The sequence below is a fragment of the Chaetodon auriga genome, chromosome 13, assembly GCF_051107435.1.
Source record: "Chaetodon auriga isolate fChaAug3 chromosome 13, fChaAug3.hap1, whole genome shotgun sequence".
Lineage (NCBI taxonomy): Eukaryota > Metazoa > Chordata > Actinopteri > Chaetodontiformes > Chaetodontidae > Chaetodon > Chaetodon auriga.
This window is the reverse complement of record NC_135086.1, coordinates 13,965,155-13,988,399: the sequence shown is the minus strand read 5'-3', so window position 1 is coordinate 13,988,399 and position 23,245 is coordinate 13,965,155. Positions and strand designations below refer to the sequence as shown.

At 41.3% G+C, this 23,245-nt stretch overlaps 2 protein-coding genes across 3 annotated transcripts; one reads left to right on the top strand and one right to left on the bottom strand.

Annotated features, from left to right (window-relative positions):
- The first annotated feature begins 5,029 nt into the window (after nucleotides 1–5,029).
- On the top strand, nucleotides 5,030–12,071 carry nfe2l2a (nfe2 like bZIP transcription factor 2a). The gene is made up of 5 exons (XM_076746249.1): nucleotides 5,030–5,204; nucleotides 8,235–8,501; nucleotides 8,785–8,877; nucleotides 8,970–9,146; nucleotides 10,411–12,071. The coding sequence occupies exons 1-5, from the start codon at nucleotides 5,172–5,174 to the stop codon at nucleotides 11,668–11,670; spliced, it is 1,830 nt and encodes a 609-aa protein (XP_076602364.1). The 5' UTR covers nucleotides 5,030–5,171; the 3' UTR covers nucleotides 11,671–12,071.
- Nucleotides 12,072–12,748: 677 nt separating this feature from the next.
- On the bottom strand, nucleotides 12,749–19,990 carry hnrnpa3 (heterogeneous nuclear ribonucleoprotein A3). 2 transcript variants are annotated; one of them, XM_076746251.1, is made up of 11 exons: nucleotides 19,770–19,910; nucleotides 18,902–19,024; nucleotides 18,629–18,775; nucleotides 18,333–18,543; nucleotides 18,145–18,234; nucleotides 17,971–18,042; nucleotides 17,229–17,276; nucleotides 16,886–17,020; nucleotides 16,649–16,765; nucleotides 16,474–16,544; nucleotides 12,749–15,016 (listed from the first exon to the last, which is right to left on the bottom strand). In XM_076746251.1, the coding sequence occupies exons 1-10, from the start codon at nucleotides 19,773–19,775 to the stop codon at nucleotides 16,489–16,491; spliced, it is 1,005 nt and encodes a 334-aa protein (XP_076602366.1). In that variant the 5' UTR covers nucleotides 19,776–19,910; the 3' UTR covers nucleotides 12,749–15,016; nucleotides 16,474–16,488. The 2 variants fall into 2 exon arrangements, with proteins under 2 accessions (XP_076602366.1, XP_076602365.1); XM_076746250.1 differs by lacking the exon at nucleotides 12,749–15,016 and adding an exon at nucleotides 15,690–16,372 and having other exon boundaries at nucleotides 19,770–19,990.
- Nucleotides 19,991–23,245: the final 3,255 nt, after the last annotated feature.

The window sequence follows — 23,245 nt, the reverse complement described above, 5'->3', positions numbered from 1 at the left end:
GGTTATTGGACATTATTCCGGGTGAAACGATAAGGGTATTAACAGAAAATTAATCTATCAATTTTAAACATTTGCTGGTGCTGGCTTCTTAAATGTGAGATATATGATAGTAAACAGCTGGCTTTTGGATTGTAGGACGGGCAAAACAAGTGATGGGAATATGGCTCTTTAGGATTTAAAAGAACCGTCGTTAGATAAACCGTGATAACATAAATAGTCCCCAGATGCAGACCTAGCTAAAATATATTATGCTAAAAATTTCATGTGCATGGTTTTGGTAAGGGCAAATATAAGGAATTGCATTCCTGCCTGTGATTATAGCAGGGTTCACAGTGTAAGTGTATTGTGTGTTTTTATTGTCTCTCTTTAAAACTTCTTAACCGGAGAACACAGTTCTACATCTGCCATGTTCTCTACATTCTAAAATAGGAGTTAAAGAGGAGCACTTGAATGCACCGTTTTACGTATTTCCCAGCATGCCTTGCAGTATACGACTGGTTGCATATGCTCCATTGATTGTTGAGACTGGAATTTACAGTCAGCGTGCGTAGCTGTTACGAGATAACACAACGAAATGAGCCTTTCTAAAACTGCTGCTTGAAATATTGAAAAGGACAGAAAGTCCTTCAAAAGAAAAAAAAAAAAAAAGATCATTACAAAATCCTCTGTATGTTCAAGGGAAATGAAGGTTACAAATGATGCATTGATCAGCAGTTTCTAAAGTCAAAAATAATGCATGGGCAAAATTAACAGCCGCTTGACTTGGCTCAGAATAATACAAGAAAGAGAAAGACTGGACCAAAAGTGGAATAATGCAGTTAATCAATCCTGTCAGCTAAATATCAGATTGTTATTTTTTACTAATTTTCTACCCTTATATACATTGTATATTGTTTATTCCACCAAAACTGGCAATTTAAACCCAAGATAACAAATGTATACTTTGAGGCTAATCATTATTAAGTGGATTATCTCTCTCATTTATAAAAAAAAAGACATTTATTAATGTTTGCACTTATTCAAGCTACATAATCACAGTGTCAATATTCCTCATATGTTAGATTTGTGGCGTGGTTTTAAAAACTGAGAGTATCCCGAAACAATGTGACTTGTTTACGCCTCCACTCAGCCGTGTGACCAGCGTGACTACTGTTTCCATATGGCACACAGCAGAGCTCTTTAAGTAATGAGTGAACACAAAGTTACAGCACATAGATGACAAGCAGCGTACTGCAACTTAAGAATACACGCTAACCTACATTAAATACTCCAAGAAAGACAGAGGCCGTGAAAAATGCTTAAAACAGAGCGAAACTTTATTCGAGAAAACAGTTCATTTGTCAACAGGAATACTGCACCATGCTGTAAACTTAAATGTCCAGATGTTTGAGGATTTGTTTCCCACAGGTTAAAGTATTAACTCCCAAAACAAAGTTCTGTAATGCACTGACTGCGAGCAATTAGAGTCTGAGTGTATCACAGAACTTTATTTGGAAAGCCACAATGCCACCTCATAGGTTTGTCCTTGTGCAGGACCTTATCCTCCTCATGACTGGGTGCTCCTTTAACCTGTAGCAAGGCACACAACACAAAGAAAAAACAACATCCACTTTGATTATGTCTTTTTTTTTTTTTTTTACTGCATTGACCTTAGTGCAGAACATCTAACTGCAAGAGATAAAATGGCTGGTGTCATTTGTATAAACTTGATTGCTTTAAGGACTGGGCCTACAGAAAGGCTTGCTGTGTGGTGGGTCCTCCCTAGAGTCACCCAGGTAAAGCAGGCCAGATGGAGTCTTTTTACACATTGTCAGCTCTCTACAGAAATCATTAAATGGCTAAATATCATTTGGGCATGTACAAGAGTTAACCCTGTATGTACATCACCAAAAATGTATCCTAAAATACATGTACTTACCTCTTTAAGCTTGACCATCTGGTTGCAAAGTTAACATATGAACCAGTCTCTGCATGAGCTGACATGTTTGAAGTTTTCAGTCTTTTAACTTCACTGGGATTATTTCACTCCTGAGTCAATGTGTAACTGAGTCTACCTGTTGAGCTCGGGCAACTTTCTGAATTGAACAGGCCCCGGAGAATGAGCTATTCACTAAGCAATGTCGACAGATATGATAGCAATGAGGAAAGAGCAGAAAGCTGCAGCAGGGTTAAGCTCTGTCAGTTGGAGGGTAGTTAGGGCACTTGCCACATCAAGTGACAGCAACTTTAGAAGTGCAAAATAATGCAACAAAACAAACAGTGCCACGCATCAACCTTAATACGGACAATTCTTTACACAAGAGGTGATATGATAAAGGCAAAGTTAAGTTCTGCAAGTCATACTGTACCTGATATAGGTAGACGCAAGGGACCAGCTGCAATCCAACACGAGGGGCGAGTAGTTTTGATCATAAAATGCAAAAGCAGAAAGCGATCATTGCAGGCCATGGCTGGACTCTCAGCGCAAACGCCTGTTTTCACTGCGGTTGATGTCCGTCTGCGGACTTGCAGCGCTCTGATCGTAAGGTGGCTACCGCCGCTTTTACCTTTTCTTCCCCCAGTCCTGTGCAGTTCACTATATGCAGCTGGAAGAATGTCGACGTGGAGCTGCCAAACGTGAACGCGTGCTCGTGAGCGCGCATGAGGGGGTGAAAAAAAAAAGAAAAAAAAGAGAGGCTTTTTTAGTGTAATTTCACGCAGTGGCACAGTGAGCTGCACTTTAGTGTGAGGTTCTTCACAGATAGGTGCCAGATGCAGGACTGAGTCTGTCTTATTACCTTGACATATTTCAAAAGCCACTTAATTACATCTCGATCGGACCTCTTCCTTACGCTGAGGTGTCAGAAAGGTTCAAATGTAATTAACTTGGAGGATTTTACAACACTTAACTTTCTTAAATAGCACAAATGTCGGATTAACTGATAAAAGGTCATTTGAAATAGTAAATTAGCGGATAAAGGCTCATCAAGATGAAGTACCCGCATGTACGTTCACCAGTGATGAGAGAAGTATTCAGATCTTTAACTTCAGTAAAAGTAGCAATACAACAATGTAAAATACTCTTTTAAAAGTAAAAGTTCTGCATTCAGTTTCACTTAGTAGTAATGAAAATGCCTTCTTTCCATCTTTATTATTATAGTAAACTGTTTGATTATCATCACTGATTCATTAATTTTAGCAGCACTTTGGTTGTTTAATCCACAGCACCAGTGGAGGAAGAAGTATTCAGACACTATACTTTTTAAAAGTAATAATACCACAGTTTAATTGTACACTATTAAGTAAAATTATACAAAAGTCGTGACAGCAGCTTGTAGAAGTGATTATTATGCACCAGAATAGGTTATTCTAAAGAGGTATTATTGATAATGTTAGAATAATATTATTACTGATGCATTCATGTACACACAGCTTTTTAATGCTGTAGACAGAGTTCATTTTAATCACTTTACAAACCTTCATTCTATAAATGCATCGCATGATTTGTCTTAATATGTAACTTTAATTGTTAAATATTTTTATTTGAGTAAAGAATACAACATTGTTCTCTGAAATATAGTAAACTAGAAGTATAAAGTAGTATAAAATGGAAATACTTAAATAAAGGACAAGGACCTCAAAATTGTGCTTAATTACAGTACTTGAAGCAATGTTCTCAGTTATATTCCACTACTGTGTGGCACTGCCTCATATTTTACACAATGATTATATGTTTTGCCTGTAAAAAAAAAAAAAAAAGTCACTGTGCGAAGTAACTAACTAGCAACTATATGCCAAGTGTCACATAAATGTAGGCTAGTGGAGAAAAACAGCGAATATTTCTATCTGAATGGAGTACAAGTATGAAGTGGCATCAAATGGAAATACTCAAGTAAAGTACAAGTACCTCTGAATTGTACTTAAGTGCAGTAACAAAATGTAAATGAAAAGCTTTATTGCAATTCCATCAGTATGTTATATCAGTATAAACCAATTAAAATAAACATGTACAAAGCCACTGGTGGAAAGTAATCACATTTACACACTTATTGTACTTCAGTGCAGTTGTGAGGTACTTCACACATAATTCCATTTTATGCTGCTTTATGTACTCAGATACGTTTTAGAAGAGAAAATTGTTCTTTTTACTCCTCTGCATGTATTCAACAGACATAGTTATTAGTTACTTTTCAGATTAAGAGTTTGCATCTAGAACATATGGTCAACATAATGGATTGTTATAGACTGAACTATCCAAGAAGCGTTAAGATACAGTTAAAATGAACTCCAACTCAGCCAACTGCAGCATTAAAGTACTGCTAACATGTCAATGCATCAATGATAATGATCCAAAAATATAATGCACACTGACAATGACTATTCTGTGTAATGATTCCTTTACCACAGACACTTAAAAACATTCTGCAGGCTCCTTTTACTGAGGTCACATTTTGAATGCAGGACTGAGTATTGCTATTAAATAAATAACCTAAATGCTTCCCCCCCTCACTGACCAAAGCCCACATGACGATGCTCCAGCTGTCTGTGGATGCCTTCCGTGTTTCCACGGGACATTAGGGCCCCAGGGCCTCCAGCTCCACGCCGGGCACGATAACCAGCAGGGGGCGCTATGCACCAATCAAAAGTCTCCTGATGACGGAGTTTAAATAGAAATGGCAACACGTTTTTTTAGTTTTATAATTACACATCAGCTGGTTTATAAGCAGCAAGATATTTTAAAATAATGCTCGTATTTGATGTTTCCCTAATCTTTCTGTTGCTTCATTCATTTGTTTATTTTAAATGGTGCCAGTTTATAAATTTCTTTCTTATCAGTCGTCATCAAGGTTTATTACAACTATCTAACACACATAAATGGGTTGTGTAACGTTTCCATTTGACAAGTAGTGTATTTCCTCGCGGGCTCCTCCCGCATGCTCACATAGCCCTGAACGCCTCATAGGCCGGCGCGAGGGGGACGATCCCGACCGGCGCCGCCGCTCTGGAGGCAGGGCCATCATTTCCGTAATGTTGATTAGATTAAAAGGAAGCAGTGTTTCCCACAGCTCAGCCACTGCGACGGACTCTACCGACACCGGACCGCTCGCCATTTTCATCTGCCATTTGAGGACTAACACACACATTAATCCGCTATAAGGCGTTTCTCCACGGCCGGACCGAGCTCCGTGACGATGGAAATGGAGGTGATGCATTCCAGTCAACAGGTAAATAAGCAGATTCGTCAAAAGTGATCGCCGGACGAAATAAACCGGCTGACATTGACTGTTAACTTCTTTTTATCGGAGCTGATAGACAGACAGAGACGCGCTTACAGTCCAGGTAAACTTTTTAATGTTTGCCACAGTAAATTCAATACAACATACGCAGTAACAGTCCAGCTATGGCGCAGTTAAGAGCTCATAATGTAGAAATAACAGCCCTAACGTGGGTAAGAGCACAGCAGAAACACAACCTGTCTCTTTTTTTTTTTCTTTTTTTTTTTTCTTTTTTAGAGATATTAAGGCTGACCTCTGAACCGCTTTCAGTTCTGCAAGTCATTCACTTGTGACGTTTTTCCTCGACGGGAAACAAAACCTTAAAAGTCTAATTAAAAACTGGGCTCAAATCTTGACGTTTGTGCCGTTACTCTGAATTATTAATCACATTAATAATGTCACCCTGAGATATGTGCTTAAGCGGACTCAGAAAAAAGAAAGAAAAGTGTTTTCTCGTAACTGTCTCCCTCCTCCTCCCCCGCTTCCTCCAAGCATGTGATCCCATATCTGACACAGACGAGCGTGTAACCATTGAAGCTACACTGTGTCTGCTGTATGTTTCACGTTAAAGAGTCTCGGTCTAGACTTGCTCGTGCACATCGGATGAGATGTTTCACTTGGGCTGTCTCTCGCGTGATATGGCCTCTCATCTTTGGTGTTTGGTTAAAGCTGCCATAAGTCAGGGTCAGTGGAAGTGCACCGTTGACTGATGAGCTCCTAAAGGCTGTTTTGGAACATGTGTGGCTGTGTTTCATCATCCTTGGTCAAGGCTGGGTGTCCACTGAGATGTGATGAAAGAGGCCATAATAAAGCACTGCCCCTTGAGTTTAGCTGAGGAGAGGTAAATGAACAACCCACAGTGAGAGCGCGCACACACACACACACACACACACACACACACACACACACACACACACACACACACACAATCTGTATCACTCCTCTGTTACCCAGTTTGATAGTCAGAGGAGCCATTAAGCTGCTGGCCTGTTTTCAGAACATCTCTACATGTTTCTAACATGAGTTTTCTGGTCATTGTGAGTCCTGTGCCTCTTTGTCATATTCTGTCTCTATTTTAAGCTAAAGGTATGTTGTCTGGCTGGGTATTGTGTGGCAGAGAGGCCTGGGAAGGCCAAATAATTTTATGAACTAGCTTCCTTGTTCTGGTGCCAGTCTGGGCCTTGTGACAGCCGAGTTAGTGATACCACACTGATAACCTGATCTACCACACGCCCACATTTACACAATCCAGCTGGCATTAATTCAGAATATGCGCTATGGTTTGTGAAGGTACTTTGGTTCTGTGACATTATATAACAGCACAGCTTAATCAGTCAGTGAAAGGGCTGATGGAACCTCCTCTGCATGGTGGCAGGCCTTTTATAGATGTGGGATTGTTTTTTTAAAGGACCAGTATGACTTGCCTGATGGGCTTATAAGGTGTGACCAACGGACGGGAGTGTGGTTTTTTAGTTTGGAAAACATGGATGACCTCAAGATGTGCGTTCAGACGTATTTTAGGGCACTTCCTCGTTCCTACAGAGGCCATAATGCGTAGTTGTGCGCTCACCTCTCAGTCGGTGAGTGTGACTTATAGTAGGCAGCCTGAGCAATGTGTAATCCCCCAGTGGTCATGCCTCTGATGCAACACTGAGGCAAAGAGGGTTAGTGGGTTCTTATTTTGCAGTGCCACAGCTGTAGTCAGAAAAACTGTGTCAACAGTATCTTAAAATATGTACAAGTGCTTGTTTGCACTTGTTATTGTGCTTATTAGTTTTTGAAGGTTTACCACACACAACGTTTTCAAGTCAAAGGAGAAAACATGATACAGTGTTTCCTCCTCAGTTTCACATCCTCTTTATTGTGTATTGTTCTGCTCTGTGCTTTCTTTCCTTTCAGTTCCCTCTTGGCTCCCTCCTGTCTATGTCTGTCCTGGCCATATGACCGATTGCAAGAATTACCAAGCCAAGCCCATAAGTTGTGTTTATACCCAAATCTGAGGAACAAACAAGTCACATGCTCAGGCAGTATCTTTGGCTTATGCAACATCCCTGAACCTTGTGAAATTGTTTCCTTCTGTAAATAAGTTCTGGTAAAAGGCCCGAGGAAGAGAGCAGCACAGTTTATCTTTAGACGTTCTTGTTTAAAAAGGCAAATAGCATTGAGCCTGTGAGGGGAAATCGACAGGAAACCATACTGAATTAATCCCACCGTTGTTAGTACGCTGGGTCTGACGCTCTGTATGGCCAGCAGCACTCAGCTTAATGTGTAAATACTAGATGTAGGACAATATGAGTTGTGCAGCTTTGTGACCGAATACTGAGGTCAGTTAATCAGTAATTTTAATTTTTTTTACTTTAACAGATGGCAAGAAAGAAAACAAAGAAACTGTAATTCTTTATATTTATTATTTCCTAATTTGGTTACATTATACTACTGTTTCAGGAATATAACTGTTGTAGCATTTGAAAGAGAAGTGATAATGTCTGTAAGCCGACTACAGCAAACCTTCAACTTCCTGATTTCAGAAATGCTGTAAAACGTGAATGTTTGGGATTCAGCTTTACTTCATTTAGAGAACTAAACTGTTAACTTGAAGTCACGTATGGAAAAAGTGAAGTCAGAGCGTGCCCTGTTTGTTGAGTTGGAGTGTGACACATGAAGTGACACCTCAGTGTAATTGGATGGGTAATGATCACTCCGCTTGGACAGAGTATCAAGTGAGGATACGCGTCTTCGGCTGGTGTGTGGCGGCAACAGGGGAAAGAGAGGGGCGCATTTATTATTCATGTGGCTTCTCCCCCTTGACATTAGCGCCAGTGTTGTTGTTGGTGAGCAGATACTGAGGGACAGGGTGTGGCGGGTGCAGCAGCCACGCTTCACAGCAGGGACACTCAATGCTGCTCGCAGTCTCACTGCATAGGCAGCACGGCGACGGCTCCCAACTCCCTAAACTGATCTGCCGCTCCTCTTTTCCAGGACATGAACCTGATCGACATACTGTGGAAGCAGGACATTGATCTGGGAGCCAGGCGTGAGGTGTTTGACTACAACCACCGCCAGAAAGAACATGAGCTGCAGAGGCAGCTGGAGCTCCAAGAAGAGAAGAAGCTGCATCTGCTCCAGGAGCAGGAGAAGGCCCTGCTGGCACAGCTACAGCTCGACGAGGAGACGGGAGAGTACATACCCCGCCCGCCGGCCAGTGCCCCACTGCAGTCGGCCGTCACACCTCTTGAGGTTACACAGGTACATGCACATGGCCATCATTAATCATGTCAGAGGTGGACCACTCCCACCTCATTTGATAGGCTGCGGCTGTGTCGTAGCTAGGTTACCACCTCATTCTGTGTAATTACAAAAACACAGGTGGGTCTGCAGCTTTGCATCGCTGTCTTCTACTCCAGAGACTACTCTGCAGAGACCTACGCTCTATAAATACAAAATCACGAGCCAATTTTAAAAGATGGTGAGTGCCACAAAGCGTGCTAAGCGGTCAGTTTGAAAGTATGTGTTCTCACCTTTGTTGCAGAATGTCAGCTTCACAGAGGAGAACAGCGATGCCATGTCATTTGATGAATGTTTGCAGCTGCTGGCGGAGACATTTCCTGTAGAGGAAACTGAGGTAAGAATGTTAAATTCTTACCACACGTGACATCGTAGCTTAGCATAGCTTTTGTTGTATAAAATGCTAATTTTCTTGTGTTTGTCTAATAGAACACCTCCGTCTGCCTGGACACACCTGCTGCTTCAGCTCCCATGATGTCTCCGGAGCAGCCAGCGCTGCTGCCGGCCGCCCTCTCCCCAGGTCGACTGTCACCGCCGCCACCACAGAGGATGTCCCCAGATTTGGAGCAGGCCTGGATGGAGCTTTTGTCCCTCCCTGAGCTGCAGGTATAATACATGGATCCTGCCGCCTCAGTGGCATGGTGGTTTTCATTGGTATTTGTTGGAAGAATGCATTGACGACAGGAGCCCAGTGTTAGAGGACAAATACTTTTTTGTTTGCTCTATGAGAATGGGGTCTCATTGATGTGAGACAGGTGCACCTGGCTCATTCCGCAGTGATTAGGCTGCATGTTCGGTGCATGTTCAAGATTGTATGCCGTTCACAGAGCGAGAAGACATCTCGTTCAGAGAGGGTGTAGGTGTGGTCTTAAAAACATTGCAGCAACGTGACGATATGTGCACTGTAGGTTTTTCAGTAGCTGCCTTATCAGTTTTGTTTCAAGGCAGCTCATATTTGCATTAGCTGATGGGTGGAGCAGTATGCCATTTGTTGCCTTGACCTATCACTATGTGTCAGAGTGGACAGGACTACAATCCTAACCATACAGTTTAGCATCAGGCAGCGTTGTAGTAGTTGCTCCGGCAAGCTTCTGATAAGACTAAAGAATTTTGTTTCACTTGTTGTAAGCTGCTTTTCAAAGATAACGTTATCGGTAAACTGCTCAGCAACAGCAAACTGGGAGATTGGTATTAGAGATTTCTGAGCTACGACTGGATATCTTGTTATTCTTGGAAGTTGCAGAAGGCTAGCCTGTGCTTCACCCAGCTCTACCAGCACTGACACTCCAGTGAGCTGGAACAGCTGCATGGCTAAATGTTTCCGGTGTCGCCAACCGAAACCTTATTTTTGAGGGAAGATATTTTATTACAACCCTGAATCATCCAATCAAAGAATAAGCATCTATTTACAAAAATCATTGAAATTTATGCGGTAAAACATTAAATATGTTGCCTTTTTACTGTGTTCAATTGAGTACATGTTAAAAAGGATTTAGCAAGTTAGCACATTCTGTTTTATGTTTAACACAGCATCCAAACTTTTTGGAAATAAGAAAAAGTCATTTCATCATATTTATCCCAGATTTCTGTGGTTAAGTTTTATATGAGGATAATTTCCTTTTGTAAGTGTGCCAAGTGGATTCCATTTTAGATTGTTGGAAAGCTTTTCTTCCCCACAATGTGCCAAAGATCATGTTTTGAAAACCACCATTGGTTGAGCACATACTGTACATATTTCCACAACACATCCAAAAATGTAACACTTACATTGACTCTCATCTTGGATTTAAAGTTGTAAAACCCAAAAAGAAAGCAGATTGTGGAACTTTCAATATGTTGGTTTTAATTGTTCTTTCTCTTTTTCTTTTAGCAATGCCTGAACATGCAAATGGAGGACACGCTGGAGAGCACGACTTATCCTCTTCCAAACAGCGCAGAAGTGCAGAATCCAAATTACACTTTTTACCCCATGACCAATATCACAGAAGGTGAAACAAACAGCGTAAATGTTTGTCCTGCAGAGTTTATAAATACATTTGATGGCTCTGTTCCCAGCGTGGCCCCGCCAGACAATCTCACTCAGATGAAGGCGAAAGCCCCTCAGTCAAATACTGACTTCACTGCAGACAGTTTCTGTGACATATTTTACCCCAACACTGTTCTGGAAGAGAGCAGTGGTCAACACGGCCTTGAAGGAAATGAAAGTGACACCATGTCTGATATTCCAAACAAGCCCCCCTTTACACCAGTGGACCTTTACAGCCTCTCACCAGGAGATGCGTTTGACAGAGGCAAACAAAGCGTGACGGCAGAACTGCCGGACTCAGATTCAGGAATCTCTTCAAACACAAGTCCAAACTCCAGTTCACCTGGGAAGTCTGTATATGGAGATGGGTCTTTTCTTTACAGTGATTCAGAAATAGAGGAGATGGACCAAAACCCTGGAAGCGCAGAATCTGACTACTCTGAGATGTTCTCAATAAATTTCCAACCTGATGATCTTCAGCCAGCAGTTTCTGTATCTGTCCTATCAGGGCAGCCCCAGCAGCTGCAGGGAAAGAGACCCAAACAGCACAAGATTGACCCAGCAGAGGAGAGCGGCCACAGCAACGCCCCCTTCACCAAAGACAAGAAGAAACGCTCCGACGTGCGTCTCTCCAGAGACGAGCAGAGGGCCAAGGCTCTCAAAATCCCTTTCACTGTAGACATGATTATCAATCTGCCTGTCGACGACTTCAACGAGCTGATGTCAAAGCACCATCTGAACGAGGCCCAGCTGGCCCTGGTCCGGGACATACGGCGCCGCGGCAAGAACAAGGTCGCCGCCCAGAACTGCCGCAAACGCAAGATGGAGAACATCGTGGGTCTGGAGGGCGAGCTGGACTCACTGAAGGACGAAAAGGAACGCCTGCTGAGCGAGAAGAGCCAAAACACTGCAAACCTGAAGGAAATGAAGCAGCAACTCAACAGCTTGTACCTGGAGGTCTTCAGCTTGCTTAGAGACGAGAAGGGGAATTCGTACTCCCCGTCCGACTACTCCCTCCAGCAGTCGACCAACGGCAGCATCTTCCTCGTTCCACGCATCAAAAAGACTTTCAAGAGCGAAGACAGCCGCATGTCTCCTGTGTAATATGGTACTGCATAAACATAGTAATACTATGCAATAACTTTGTAGTCACTCAGCTTTAAAGCATTAGTAGCTCAGCAGAACTATTGTATAGTTTTTGCTCACTTCTCTTGAATGTTGTAATATTTTTGATATTTTACTTCTTTTGTACTGAGAGCCTTCAGATTCTTTAACCAACATTGTACATACAAGCATTATTTGCTTTTGAGATTGATAAAACTGTTACTGTATGTGTACATATATATATATATATATATATATTGTAAATATCGTATTTCTGTATGCTAATGGTTGTTTCAATCATTGTTACTCATATTTTATAACTGTCCCTTTATGATTTGCTGCCCAGGTTCTTTTATAAAATCTTGACTTCTGTGCTTTTCAATAAACTATTCATATAGCTACACAGCCTCCTGTTCTCTGAAGACAGAACATTGTGTGGTGTACTATGGCCACAGCCTGCAACAGATTGATGCCAGATGGATATATAGTCTAAGGAATGATTACGCAACTACCACATGTTCAATTCAGTTCTAGACTTGAAGGCTCTTACAAAGCAGCAAATAAACAGGAATATTGTACTGAGACAAAAGCGCTATTGGCTTAAACCACTTTGACAATCTGCTTGCCTTTTTATTAGAGCAAGCTTGTTTGTACAGCAACCTAAATCTCTTAATACTGTGAAACTCCTGTCGCAAAAGACATCACGCCCACTGCATTCATTATGTTACACAACAAAGAAATCAATTGTTGAGCTACGGTACAGTATGCTCAGTGTGAACCATGCTTGACAACTTCACAATGGTCCACCAGGCAAGCATATTCAAAGGTAAAGCCCTACGCAATCAGTATGTGCCCTACATGCACTTTCACACACAAACACTACCTTTGATCACCATGCCCATTTTCTGCTCTCATGGGTGTGTGGCCAAACTAAACTGGTGAGCAAGGTAGCAGACTCAAGGACGTCTGTGAACCCAGTAAATCAAACAATGTGACCGTTTGGCGTCGAGTTGTGCAGCAGCGAAGGCATTTACGACATTTTTGCTTTGAAGAGCTTTTCCGTAATAAAACACCCGAGTCGTGAAAAAACATTTTTATTCAAGCGCACAAGTCACACATTTACACTTACACATCGTAATGTTAAGACAGCATAGTTCACGGACACCGGTGTGCTTTCTGCCAAGCACAGCTCTGTGTCATGGAGTTGGTCACTCGCATTCCTCTGCAGAAACACTATCCTTCAACTGACTGAGAAACAAATCAGCACTGAGGAGACCCGACCTGCGTGGAATCCTAAAAATGCATGTGTGATGCTTTCAAACTCAGCTAAAATGCATAAAACTGAAATCTGTTGCGGGTAATCATGTGGGTCACATGTCCGCCACGTTCAGCAGGGACATAAATCACTTTGTTCAGCTTAAAAATTAGGTTTGATGTGTAGAAATCTGTAAAACTTAAATCATCGTTAATGTATTTTTTGTTAAGATCTGTAGTGGAAATGCATGTTTGAACTTTACCATGTTAAAGCGCTTATTATAAAACTTCCACATCCTCAAGTGCAGTAATGAGAAGCTACAGATGCAGTAGCAGAAAGTTCCCTTTTTTTTTTTCTTTTTTTTTTAGGGAAACCTTAAAAACTGTCCCCCAGACATTTCAACTTTTTTTTTTTTTGAACTCACAAGGTGGACAAAACATAATCACTTTATTAAAAAAAAGTTTACGGCCTTTGAAGCAAAAAACATCTACGTTTACACGCCCTGGAGAGCACACCACGTATTGGTATTTGTGAATACTCTGCATTGTGTCTGTCAAACCCCAGGGAGTTAGTTTTGTCTCGTGACCACGTTTCCTCTCTGTTGACGCAGCTCACCCGTGTTTTACATACATTCATGTGACTGCCTGTCATGTACAATAAGGCTATAATAACGTCTTTTTTGGCGGGTGCCCCCTGTGAATCATGCTGAGGATCTGACCTCCTGAGTTAAATCTGGCCTATCAAAGTGTTGAACAGTATCCCCTTTAATAGATTAAATGCTATTTTGCATTACAGTGCTATGACCTACCTCAGCGGTGATCAACTTACAGTTAAAAGTCGTTTTCTACAGTTAAAAGTTGTTTTCTGCCATGTTGACTTTGCTCTGCTCGTTTACACAGGCTGATGAGGCGGACTGACAAGGACCCTCTGATTTCCATACATTTTAACACTGCATGACACAAGTCATAGCTCGGCAGTCATACGCTCACTTAGTGCAGTCACTTTGTGAGACACACCTGTAGAGTCCAGTGCAACCCAGTACAACTGCTCTGCCATGACATTTACTTTCATGGTGCTATAAATTTCATTTTTCTGGACACCGTCATAGAGGTGTGTATTATGTGTTTTAGTAATGAGGTGAGGTTGGACCGGACTGTTTTTAATAGTCTTCACCCCCTCATGTGTGTACAAAGGGAGGACAAGAAAGGAAAAAAAAAAAAAAAAAAAAAATCAGAAACACCTCTCAATGGAATTTAGTCCAGCATATCACCACATCAGTACTAAACACGCTGAATTTACACCAAAAACCGAACATTATAAACTTCATAGATTTAATGGAAGAGCAGTTGTATTGAATTGTAAGACTGTATACGTGTGCCTAATAAAGTGGCCACTGCGTAGAAGTAATGCTTCATTGCTAGTGACAGGGTTCATGTAGGTCATTTAAAGGAAAATTCAAGCACTTTCAAGATCCCTAAAAGCTTAGTAATTCCTTTATGCTCACATTTGTGTATGTTGTCTCTGTGTTCAAATCACCTTTCATTGTAGGTTTTGATCATGATTTTGCTAATTTCAACGTAAGGAGACAAACACGAGGAAAGAATAATTTCAAAAATATTCAAATATTTTGGTTTACATGTGTGATTGTGTTGAAAATTCAAGCATTTTTCAGAGTATATTCAAATTCAGGCATATGAAAATGTAATTAAAGCTGAGGCTTTTCCATACTTTCAAGACTTTGTCCAAACCCTGTTGGTAGCGGGACATTTTATTGTTTCCCCAAGAGTCTTTCAACACTATCAACTTTATCTGACTGATAGTAAAGGTAATGAAACATAAAACATTTAACTGTTGAAGTAGTGTGACGAAGGGCACAGGCTCACTCTGGTCAAAGGCGAGCCACACTCGGCGCCATCCTGCCCAGTTCACCTTAAAAGAACCCTTGCACCTTGTGTAATCACCATGTGCACTGTTAGATTACAATATGAGCAGCCTTGGATAATATTTTGAAAAAGTCTTACCCATCCAGAACCTTCCATGTTATCAGGTCTTTACAGATTTTCAGCAAGAAGAGAATTCCTCTTTCCACATCTGCAAATCAAGCAAAGTGGTTACTCTTACCTGCTCCATCTTCTTAAGTCAGCTTTTGTGAAATACTCACTCCCTTTTCTTGTTAATGTCTGACATCTAGAATTTGTGGGTAAAACTGCAGTATCTCTGACTCAACAGGATCTCCAATGTGTCCAGGAACTAGTCTTTCTTCGCTAGCACCAGCTGCTGGAGGGTTTAGCTAGCCTTGAAAGAGAGATAGATGCTCACTACCAGGAACGACACTGCAAGCTTCCTCCATGGGCGTTGTGCTCGATGCTGCCTTCTCCCTTCTCTCTCAAAATGCTGACTGGTCCACTGTGCTGGGGCTGACGACGTCCTGTCTGACAGTCATCTGCAATCCTCCACACTAGCGATGCTGAGGGCCCAACTGCAGGAGCTTGTGGCTGTTATAATCCTACTCGCTCAACACTGGCATAGGTGGTGTACGGGCCCTTGCCCTAGGACTACCCAAAACTCCCTTGTCATTCACACTGGTACAAGTAAATACACAATACATACACTAATTTCACCCACAGAAATCTTCAATAATACTCCAAAAGGAGGGGAAAGTTCTGGACAGGCTGATTTGCTAAACTTCACAGTGACAATGAGCAGGCAACAGATGATAACTCATTTGATCTTTTTCTGAACCAATGACGCACTGAACTTCATGTTACTTTACTACACAATTTTATTCGGTCTTTTTCTGCTAATCAAAATATTAAAACAATCTAGAATCCGGTTTTCTGGTAACAAGAAGAGTGAGGGATTCCCTTAATTCTATTCCAGACTGCTTATATTTGTTGACACTGGTACTAAGAAGGATTTACAGACTGTGCTTCACATACAAAATCAAAAATACACTTGACACTTGAGCAATCATAATAACTTCAGAAAGGAAAAAATGCAGCAATTCTAGCTAATCTGAGGGCCTGATGTTACTATGCCATTTGACAAAAACCAAGTTAAAACACAAAAAAAATTAATTGACCAGCATAAATCTAACCCATATAAAAAAGGGAAAATAAAGATATTAAGAACGGACTTCAGATTAGAAATAAACAATTTACTCTTTTTTACCCCTGATACCATCGGCACAATACACACACACACTTCAGACGCACAAAAGGAAAAAAAGTCTTGGTAGGGAAACATCTATCACAATTAGGGAAGGGTATTATCTGCACTCATGTCTTGTGTTTACAGTCCTTCTTCCATAAACTTCTCCCATTAGCTGCAGTAAAGTCTGACTTGTGTGTTCCTCTAATGCTCTCAGATGACTGCCTCAAAGTAACCTGCAGCTTTCCTGACAATTCCTTTGCTCACCTCCTCGCCTCTCCTGCTAAGAACTGAAGCCTGTTGAATGGATACAGGATAGAACAAATAGTTATTCTGCACTTTTATGGGCTCACTCTGTACTGTGCTACGAGGGTAGTGTGAAACTGAATGCAACTTACCAAAACATGAAATAATTAATATCGCCGTGAGCCGTAGCCACCTCCGCCGCCGCCACCAGAGCCGTAACCACCTGCAGTTATGGATTAATGGCCGCAATGCATGTTAAATACTCTTCAGGGGAAACTCTGATGTCACGTCAGTGCATATGAAGTGGGTCAGTGTGGTAAAACTCACCGCCATAGGGTCCACCTGAGTTTCTGCCACCAAAGTTGTTTCCCTTCATGGGCCCATAGTTGGACTGCTGTCCACCATAATTTCCAAAGTCGTTGTAATTTCCACCTCCTCCGTATCCTGAAGATGTTACGGTCAATTTTAAGGAAAGCCTTGGTTTCAGATGTATTGTACTGCAGGTTTTCTATGGATTACACCTGGCACTTGTGTTCAAAATTCTGGAGACTATACAATTTTTACCTCCGTCATTGCCTCCATAACCTCCATCGCAGCTGCCTCCAAATCCACCACCCTGGTTGCCATAGCCTGGACCACCACCATAGCCCCCTCGGCCTCCTCCATAACCTGGTCCTCCGCCATAATTCCCCCCTGGACCTATAATAGAACAAAATGAAGCAACCTTACAACATGACCTAATTTCTAACAATGACATGAGGAAGTATCGGAACACAGTTCTTGTGTTCATGAGCGAAGGGAATAAAAACATAACACGACAAAGGGAGCAGCTCGTGATTTCTGGTCCTAAAACAATGAATTTTCATATTTCACACTGCTTAAAAGGTTTCATTTCACAACTGCTCACCATTGTCAAAGTCATCACCATAACCACCTCGTCCTCCACTGTAGCCTCCTAAAAAACAAGGGTAAAATATATTAGCATCAAAACTGTGACCAATTTGTCACACATGAGCTCATATCCACACTAATGTATTTACATCTGAAAAACAATCTGTAGCAGCAGCATTTCAAAAAATAAAACTAATGAATTTGAAAACCAGAGTCTTGCCTAATAGGCTGGATGGTAAACAGTGTCTTGGGGATGCACACGTGAAGTAGTCAATTCCACAAACATGACATATTTGAGCAATGCAGCAATGTTAGAAACCACGTTTCTGTCCCCTCTCACTTTCTTGAGCCGATATAATCTGTTATCTGGCTGCTGCATGATAATGATATGATAAGCTCAGGAATCAGAGCAGTCTGCCTTTGTAAACAGAATAACGTACAAACCCAATCAATCCTGTTTTATAATCCCTTTATCAAAAAGAAGATAGGATTAGCGGTGCTAAAACACAAAGTAAATGCTCACAGAGAACTGGAGGCAACAGGACAGAGCTTCACCCTGCCAAGACCGAGCTGAGGAACCGGTTTCACCAGTCAAGGGCTGTGCGCCACTTAGGTGTTTACCCACCAACTTAAAAAAAACTATTTTTTTCCAATGTGGATACAAAACTTTGACCTGGAAACCCCTTTTGACACATAAACATCACATTAACGTGGTTACGGCCAGAAGCATTTTCACTTGCTATGCAAATGCTACTCACCTCGGCCAAAGTTGCCACCGCCTCCATAATTACCACCTCGCCCCATAAAGTTTCCAGATCCTCCACTCCTGCCTGAAATGAGGAAAGGTGTCATTTCAGAGACGATTATAACATTAATGGACGCTCGGCTGCACGCAGTATAAACAGTGATGGTCATAAGTATACTGTGCTTACCCCTGTTAGTGGATATGGCGCTCATTTCCTGTTTTGAGAGAGCTTTCCTGACCTCACAATTGTGGAAGTTGATTGTGTGGAATTTCTGGGCTGTAAGGTAAACAGGAAAAATAACCAAAACGCTCATTCCATGCTTGGTGTTTACCAACTACAAAAAAAACAGCTCTAAAGACTAAACAACCACATACCAACAATTTTGTCTACTGTATCGTGGTCATCGAAGGACACAAAGCAGAATCCTCTCTTCTTCCCAGTGGAGCGCTCCTCCATGATGTCAATGCATTCGATCTTCCCGTACTTCTCAAAATACTCCCGGATGTGGTACTCCTCAGTGTCCTCCTTGATACCGCCGACAAAGATCTTCTTTACTGTCAGATGGGCGCCTGGCTTGTTGGAGTCCTGAAACAAAAAGCGTGTCTTGGTGAGCACGCGACAAACAACAACACGGCTGCAGAATCTGCCTTCTGGTACGGGATTTGTTTACCTCTCTTGACACGGCCCTCTTGGGTTCAACAACTCGGCCATCTACTTTATGAGGCCTTGCTTTCATAGCCTCATCGACCTCCGGTACAGACGAATATGTTACAAAGCCAAACCCTCTTGAACGCTTGCTGTTGGGGTCCCTCATCACCTAGGAAATCACAATATGATACACAATGGTACTGAGAGCAGTTTCACAGGCCTATAGTTCACAAGTTAATGTTGCTTATTATTACCTGAGGCCATCTTACCACAGATTACGATTAAAAATACGTACCACACAGTCCGTGAGACTTCCCCATTGTTCAAAATGAGCCCGTAAACTCTCCTCCGTGGTTTCAAAGCTCAGACCTCCAATAAACAGCTTTCTCAGCTGCTCGGGTTCTTTAGCTTCACGATCCTGTGAACGCACAGGAAGAAAATGAATATCATTGCCTCTGTGTGTTGTGTTAGAGGACACTAGTTACAGTAACACATAGCGTGGTTACATAACGTTACTGAGAATGCTCCTACACACGAGCATCTGCAACTACACGGCATTGAGGTGGACCACGTCCACCAGGCCGTAGCGTTAGCCCTGCTAAGACTAAACTAACAGCAAACTACACTACCGTGTGTGATTAGGCTGTCAAACAAAACCAGTGCACCATAAAACACACATTGGCGTAATTACATATGTTACACTATATCTTAATATGTTGCCGACAATCCAAAATACAGGTTACGACAGGCTGAGTTAGCCTGCTAGCTCTGGTAGCTAGCGTTAGTTTCCTGCAGTAATGCCGCAGCCTCAGCATGCGTTTTTACCAAAATCTCTATTAATTTATCTGCTATGGTGAGTAATGTGGGCTAAATGCATCACACAGCACAGTTCATCTGACATTCAGTGAAATAGTAACCCAGCACGGAGCTCTCCAGTGGTGACACAACCTCGTTAGCTTGTTGTAATTTTGACCATTAGCTTAGCTGCGCTGTTAGCTACCGAACTGCGCTCAGTCTTCAGCTTCAAAGCTGCAGAAAAGGCCACACATTAAAAGGCAAAATCACGCATTCTGTCACCAGCGTTACGTCTAAACGCGCATTTACACCTCGACTATATTTGACAAATAACCGTATTTAATTTGCAACATTTGTGAACAGCTCACCTCCATTTTGCAGACGTTCACTGGAGCGGATCTGAGTGGATCACGTGACGAGGACACCGCTGGTCGTCAGTCCACCCTGACTGATAATCATCAAAACTTTAACTACAGCACGTTGTAGCTACGGCGATTCTTGAATACAAATGATTACATGGAATTCTGTGAATATGAAGGATTGCCTCTTCTTAATGTGTAAAGTTACGTCTGTGCACTTTTTGCTGTCCGTGCAATGAAGAAGAAAAAAAAAGATAATTTGCGCCCTCTACTGGTTAAAGAAGAAAACGACTTGACGGAACAAATCCTCATCCAGCCCCTGTATTTGTTTGGGCAGACCTCACTCCATAATGACTGTGCCATACAGTTTAAAATCTGCTTAATCTAATATGTAAGTGGTGGAAAATCTAAACAAACAGTGGGTTACTATAGACCTGACATACCCTGAAATATGGTAAAGCTCAATGATTAGTTATTGAGACTGTCTGGTGCAGATTCAACTTCATGGTCATTTTTGATCTCAGGTCTTCACAGCATGGGTTTTTGTCAATGAGGAACAGCAGCAGAAGCTGGATGTTTCTAGTAAGGGCGCACCAGAGCGAAGATTTGCTGTGTGTATTTGTATGCAGTGTGTATGTGCACCGGGGCTTCAGAGTTCCCATTAAATTCAATGCAACCAGTGTTCCTGCACTTGAATGATACTTTGTTTGCAGTAATGCGATTTAATCCTACTTGTAGAAATATGCATATGTTTGTATTTGTGGGTGTTCAGAGTCATGCAGTTTGCAGAGATAACACTATTAAACTGTAAGAGACATCAGATTTGACAAAATACTATACTGAGAAATGAAATTATAATGCCTCAGACAGGAAAACTGCAATATTGAAGAGGGCCAGAACACTCTAATTGTTAACTTTCATCAATTTATTCATCCTGTATAGTACACTGGCATGGTGTTAGAGATTAAGCACCAATTTCTCAGACCAAATGGCCTCATAGCGTTATTCAAAAGACTTATATTTAAACTGTATTCAGCTGTCACAGTGGAAACACGACATACATCTGTGTTTCCAGTTCAAGTTGGATCTCTCTGACAAGTATACTTGATTGCGAATGTGATCTATGAGCCAGATGCTACTGAGCCTTGTTGAAGCTGACCAGCATCTCCAAATATATGACTGTTTTATGGTTTAGACAATGTCTGTCATTAACTTTATTGTAGAGTGTGAGGAAAATACAACCCCAATAAAAGGGGTAATGTTTTTCTGACACTATTAATGACGAGTATTTATGATCAGTCCATAGTTCAAATTCAAGAGACAGTCCATGTTTGGATCCCTTTATTCAGATACTGTATTTGTTCTTTAATTGCTCTGTTGCTCTTATCTTCTAAAAGATGTACAAATGAGTAAAACACAGCTGATTTACAGTTTCTACGCTACATTTTTCCTTGATTGAACTTCTAATGAGTAACATTATCTCTACAGTGTAAATACAGTAGGCTTGGTTAAGGAATGTTATTGAAAGCAGTTATACAAATATCCTACTTTTATTGTTTAATTTATTTATTTTGATGTCCTGCCATGGGTGAACATATGAAAACCATCTCCCTCTTTGAAAAATGGACCCTGTTGGATCCTTTGAAGACGGTGAAGGCATTGCTGACAATAAAGGGCTATATATTATCTATGGATGCCTGTTCAGCCAGACCAATGTTACACTTGGCATCTGTAGCCTGTGTGAGCCACTGTTGTTGAATCAGAGCAGATGGTTGGGTATTATCCAAACGTCATGGCATTCAGACGTTTTTTTTTTCTGTGTCTGTATTGGAACAAGAACAAGTCACAGTCCAAACAGGCATTACAATGCATTATGCAGTCATGCAGAAAAACCCTCTGCATACCAGATTCTGTCTTTAACTTCTGTACCTGCGTGCTTCAGACACAGGAGACAGGTAGGTCTCTGACAGCCATGATACTGTAGCTTTGTTACTGCGAGTCATTTTCTGAACAATTGTTACCATGTATAGACTAACTTTAGTTCCACACCGCCTGTATTTTCCTCCAGTATTAGAATAATACTGCACACATTCGACCACCTGCTGTTCGCTTTGAATAAAAAGTTTAAGAGCTATAACGCTATATATAGTTGCTACACTGTTACACTGAATAATGAATAATAATATTCATATTTTGTATGTAAAACATGTAATGGTTTGCATTTTATACACTTGTAGTACTTGTAATACTTGCTATATGTTAAACTACCCGGCAATATAAAGTAGTTGGAACTAGTTCCATCTTGACAAAATGCATTAATTTATCAGTAACGATAATCAAAGATATACAATAATAATGTCACACTGACAGGAGCCATCATGAGTACTTTTACCTTTGATGCTTTGGGTATATTTCGCTGATGAGTTTTTCCTTAAACAACCTTTTGAATGCAGGACTTTCACTTGTAATGTGGTGTTGTTAAAGTGTGATATTTCTACTTGTACTTAAGCATAAGACCAGAATGCTGTCGTTTGTATCTGAACTGTCTTCATGGTTAAGAAAAGCAAGTGAATGTGTGTAACTGATGTAATTAATCTTGTGTCCACAGCTGGTTAAGTTTAAGAGTGACTGTCTGTCATTTAACAAACTGCACGCTTGGAAAAGAAAACTCTAACGACGCTCGCAGCATTGAGAACTACTTTATTATTAACACATGTGCATTTTGGCTCATAGCATTCATTAGGCTCTGCAAACAACACAATAATTAAACATGTCTGTATTTGCGCTTTATTTTGCGGTACATATTGGCTCATCATCATGTCCCAAACAGACTTGTGATCAGACGCGCAGCCATAATCACCGCAGGCCTGATAAATAATCTCATAACTGCACGAACTGTTGTCTAAATCTGAAAATATATAGCGAGCGCAGGGAGAGTAAACAGTACAGTATCGGCCTCTCACAGATGTAGTTTGATGGATGCTCTGTGTACACCTCCTCGCCCCAACCTCAGGACAACATGTTTGTTTGGTTGTTGATCACACCCCTCAGTCTTTGTACCTAACTGCCCCCTGACACAAAGATATATCACAGGTCCCACACACTGCTACCTGCCAGGGACATTTCTATTCTGTGCGCTTGTGGTGGCTGCTTTGTCCTTTCATACGGTCTTTTAAGAAAGCAGTGACACAGGTTTTTATTTCCAAAGCATCAGCTTCTGTTTTATCACTGTAATTTAGGGTATTTATCACTGCTACGTATGCCAGTAGGCCTTCAATTAGGTCCAGCGTTAGAGAACTCAGATTTAAATGCAATTAGCAGTTCATTTACATCAAATGGAGTAAAAAATTTATAAAAGTAACAGTTAATGACGCTCGTAAAAAAGTCTCGGTTTGCTCTGATTTACCATACAACTATACAATCTCGGTCTTGATTGTAATTTTTTCTGACAAATGAGTGATATAACGACCGCCTGAAATAGAGGG

Bases quoted from the DNA above. Each gene is read 5' to 3' on its own strand.
- nfe2l2a (XM_076746249.1), top strand. From the start codon at position 5,172: ATGGAAATGGAGGTGATGCATTCCAGTCAACAG. The intron at 8,502-8,784 runs GTACATGCACAT...CCTTTGTTGCAG, and splicing joins CACCTCTTGAGGTTACACAG to AATGTCAGCTTCACAGAGGA. The intron at 9,147-10,410 runs GTATAATACATG...TTTTTCTTTTAG, and splicing joins TGTCCCTCCCTGAGCTGCAG to CAATGCCTGAACATGCAAAT.
- hnrnpa3 (XM_076746250.1), bottom strand. The intron at 17,277-17,970 runs GTGAGTAGCATT...CTTGTTTTTTAG, and splicing joins CGGTGGCAACTTTGGCCGAG to GAGGCTACAGTGGAGGACGA. The intron at 17,021-17,228 runs GTGAGCAGTTGT...GTTCTATTATAG, and splicing joins TGGTGATGACTTTGACAATG to GTCCAGGGGGGAATTATGGC.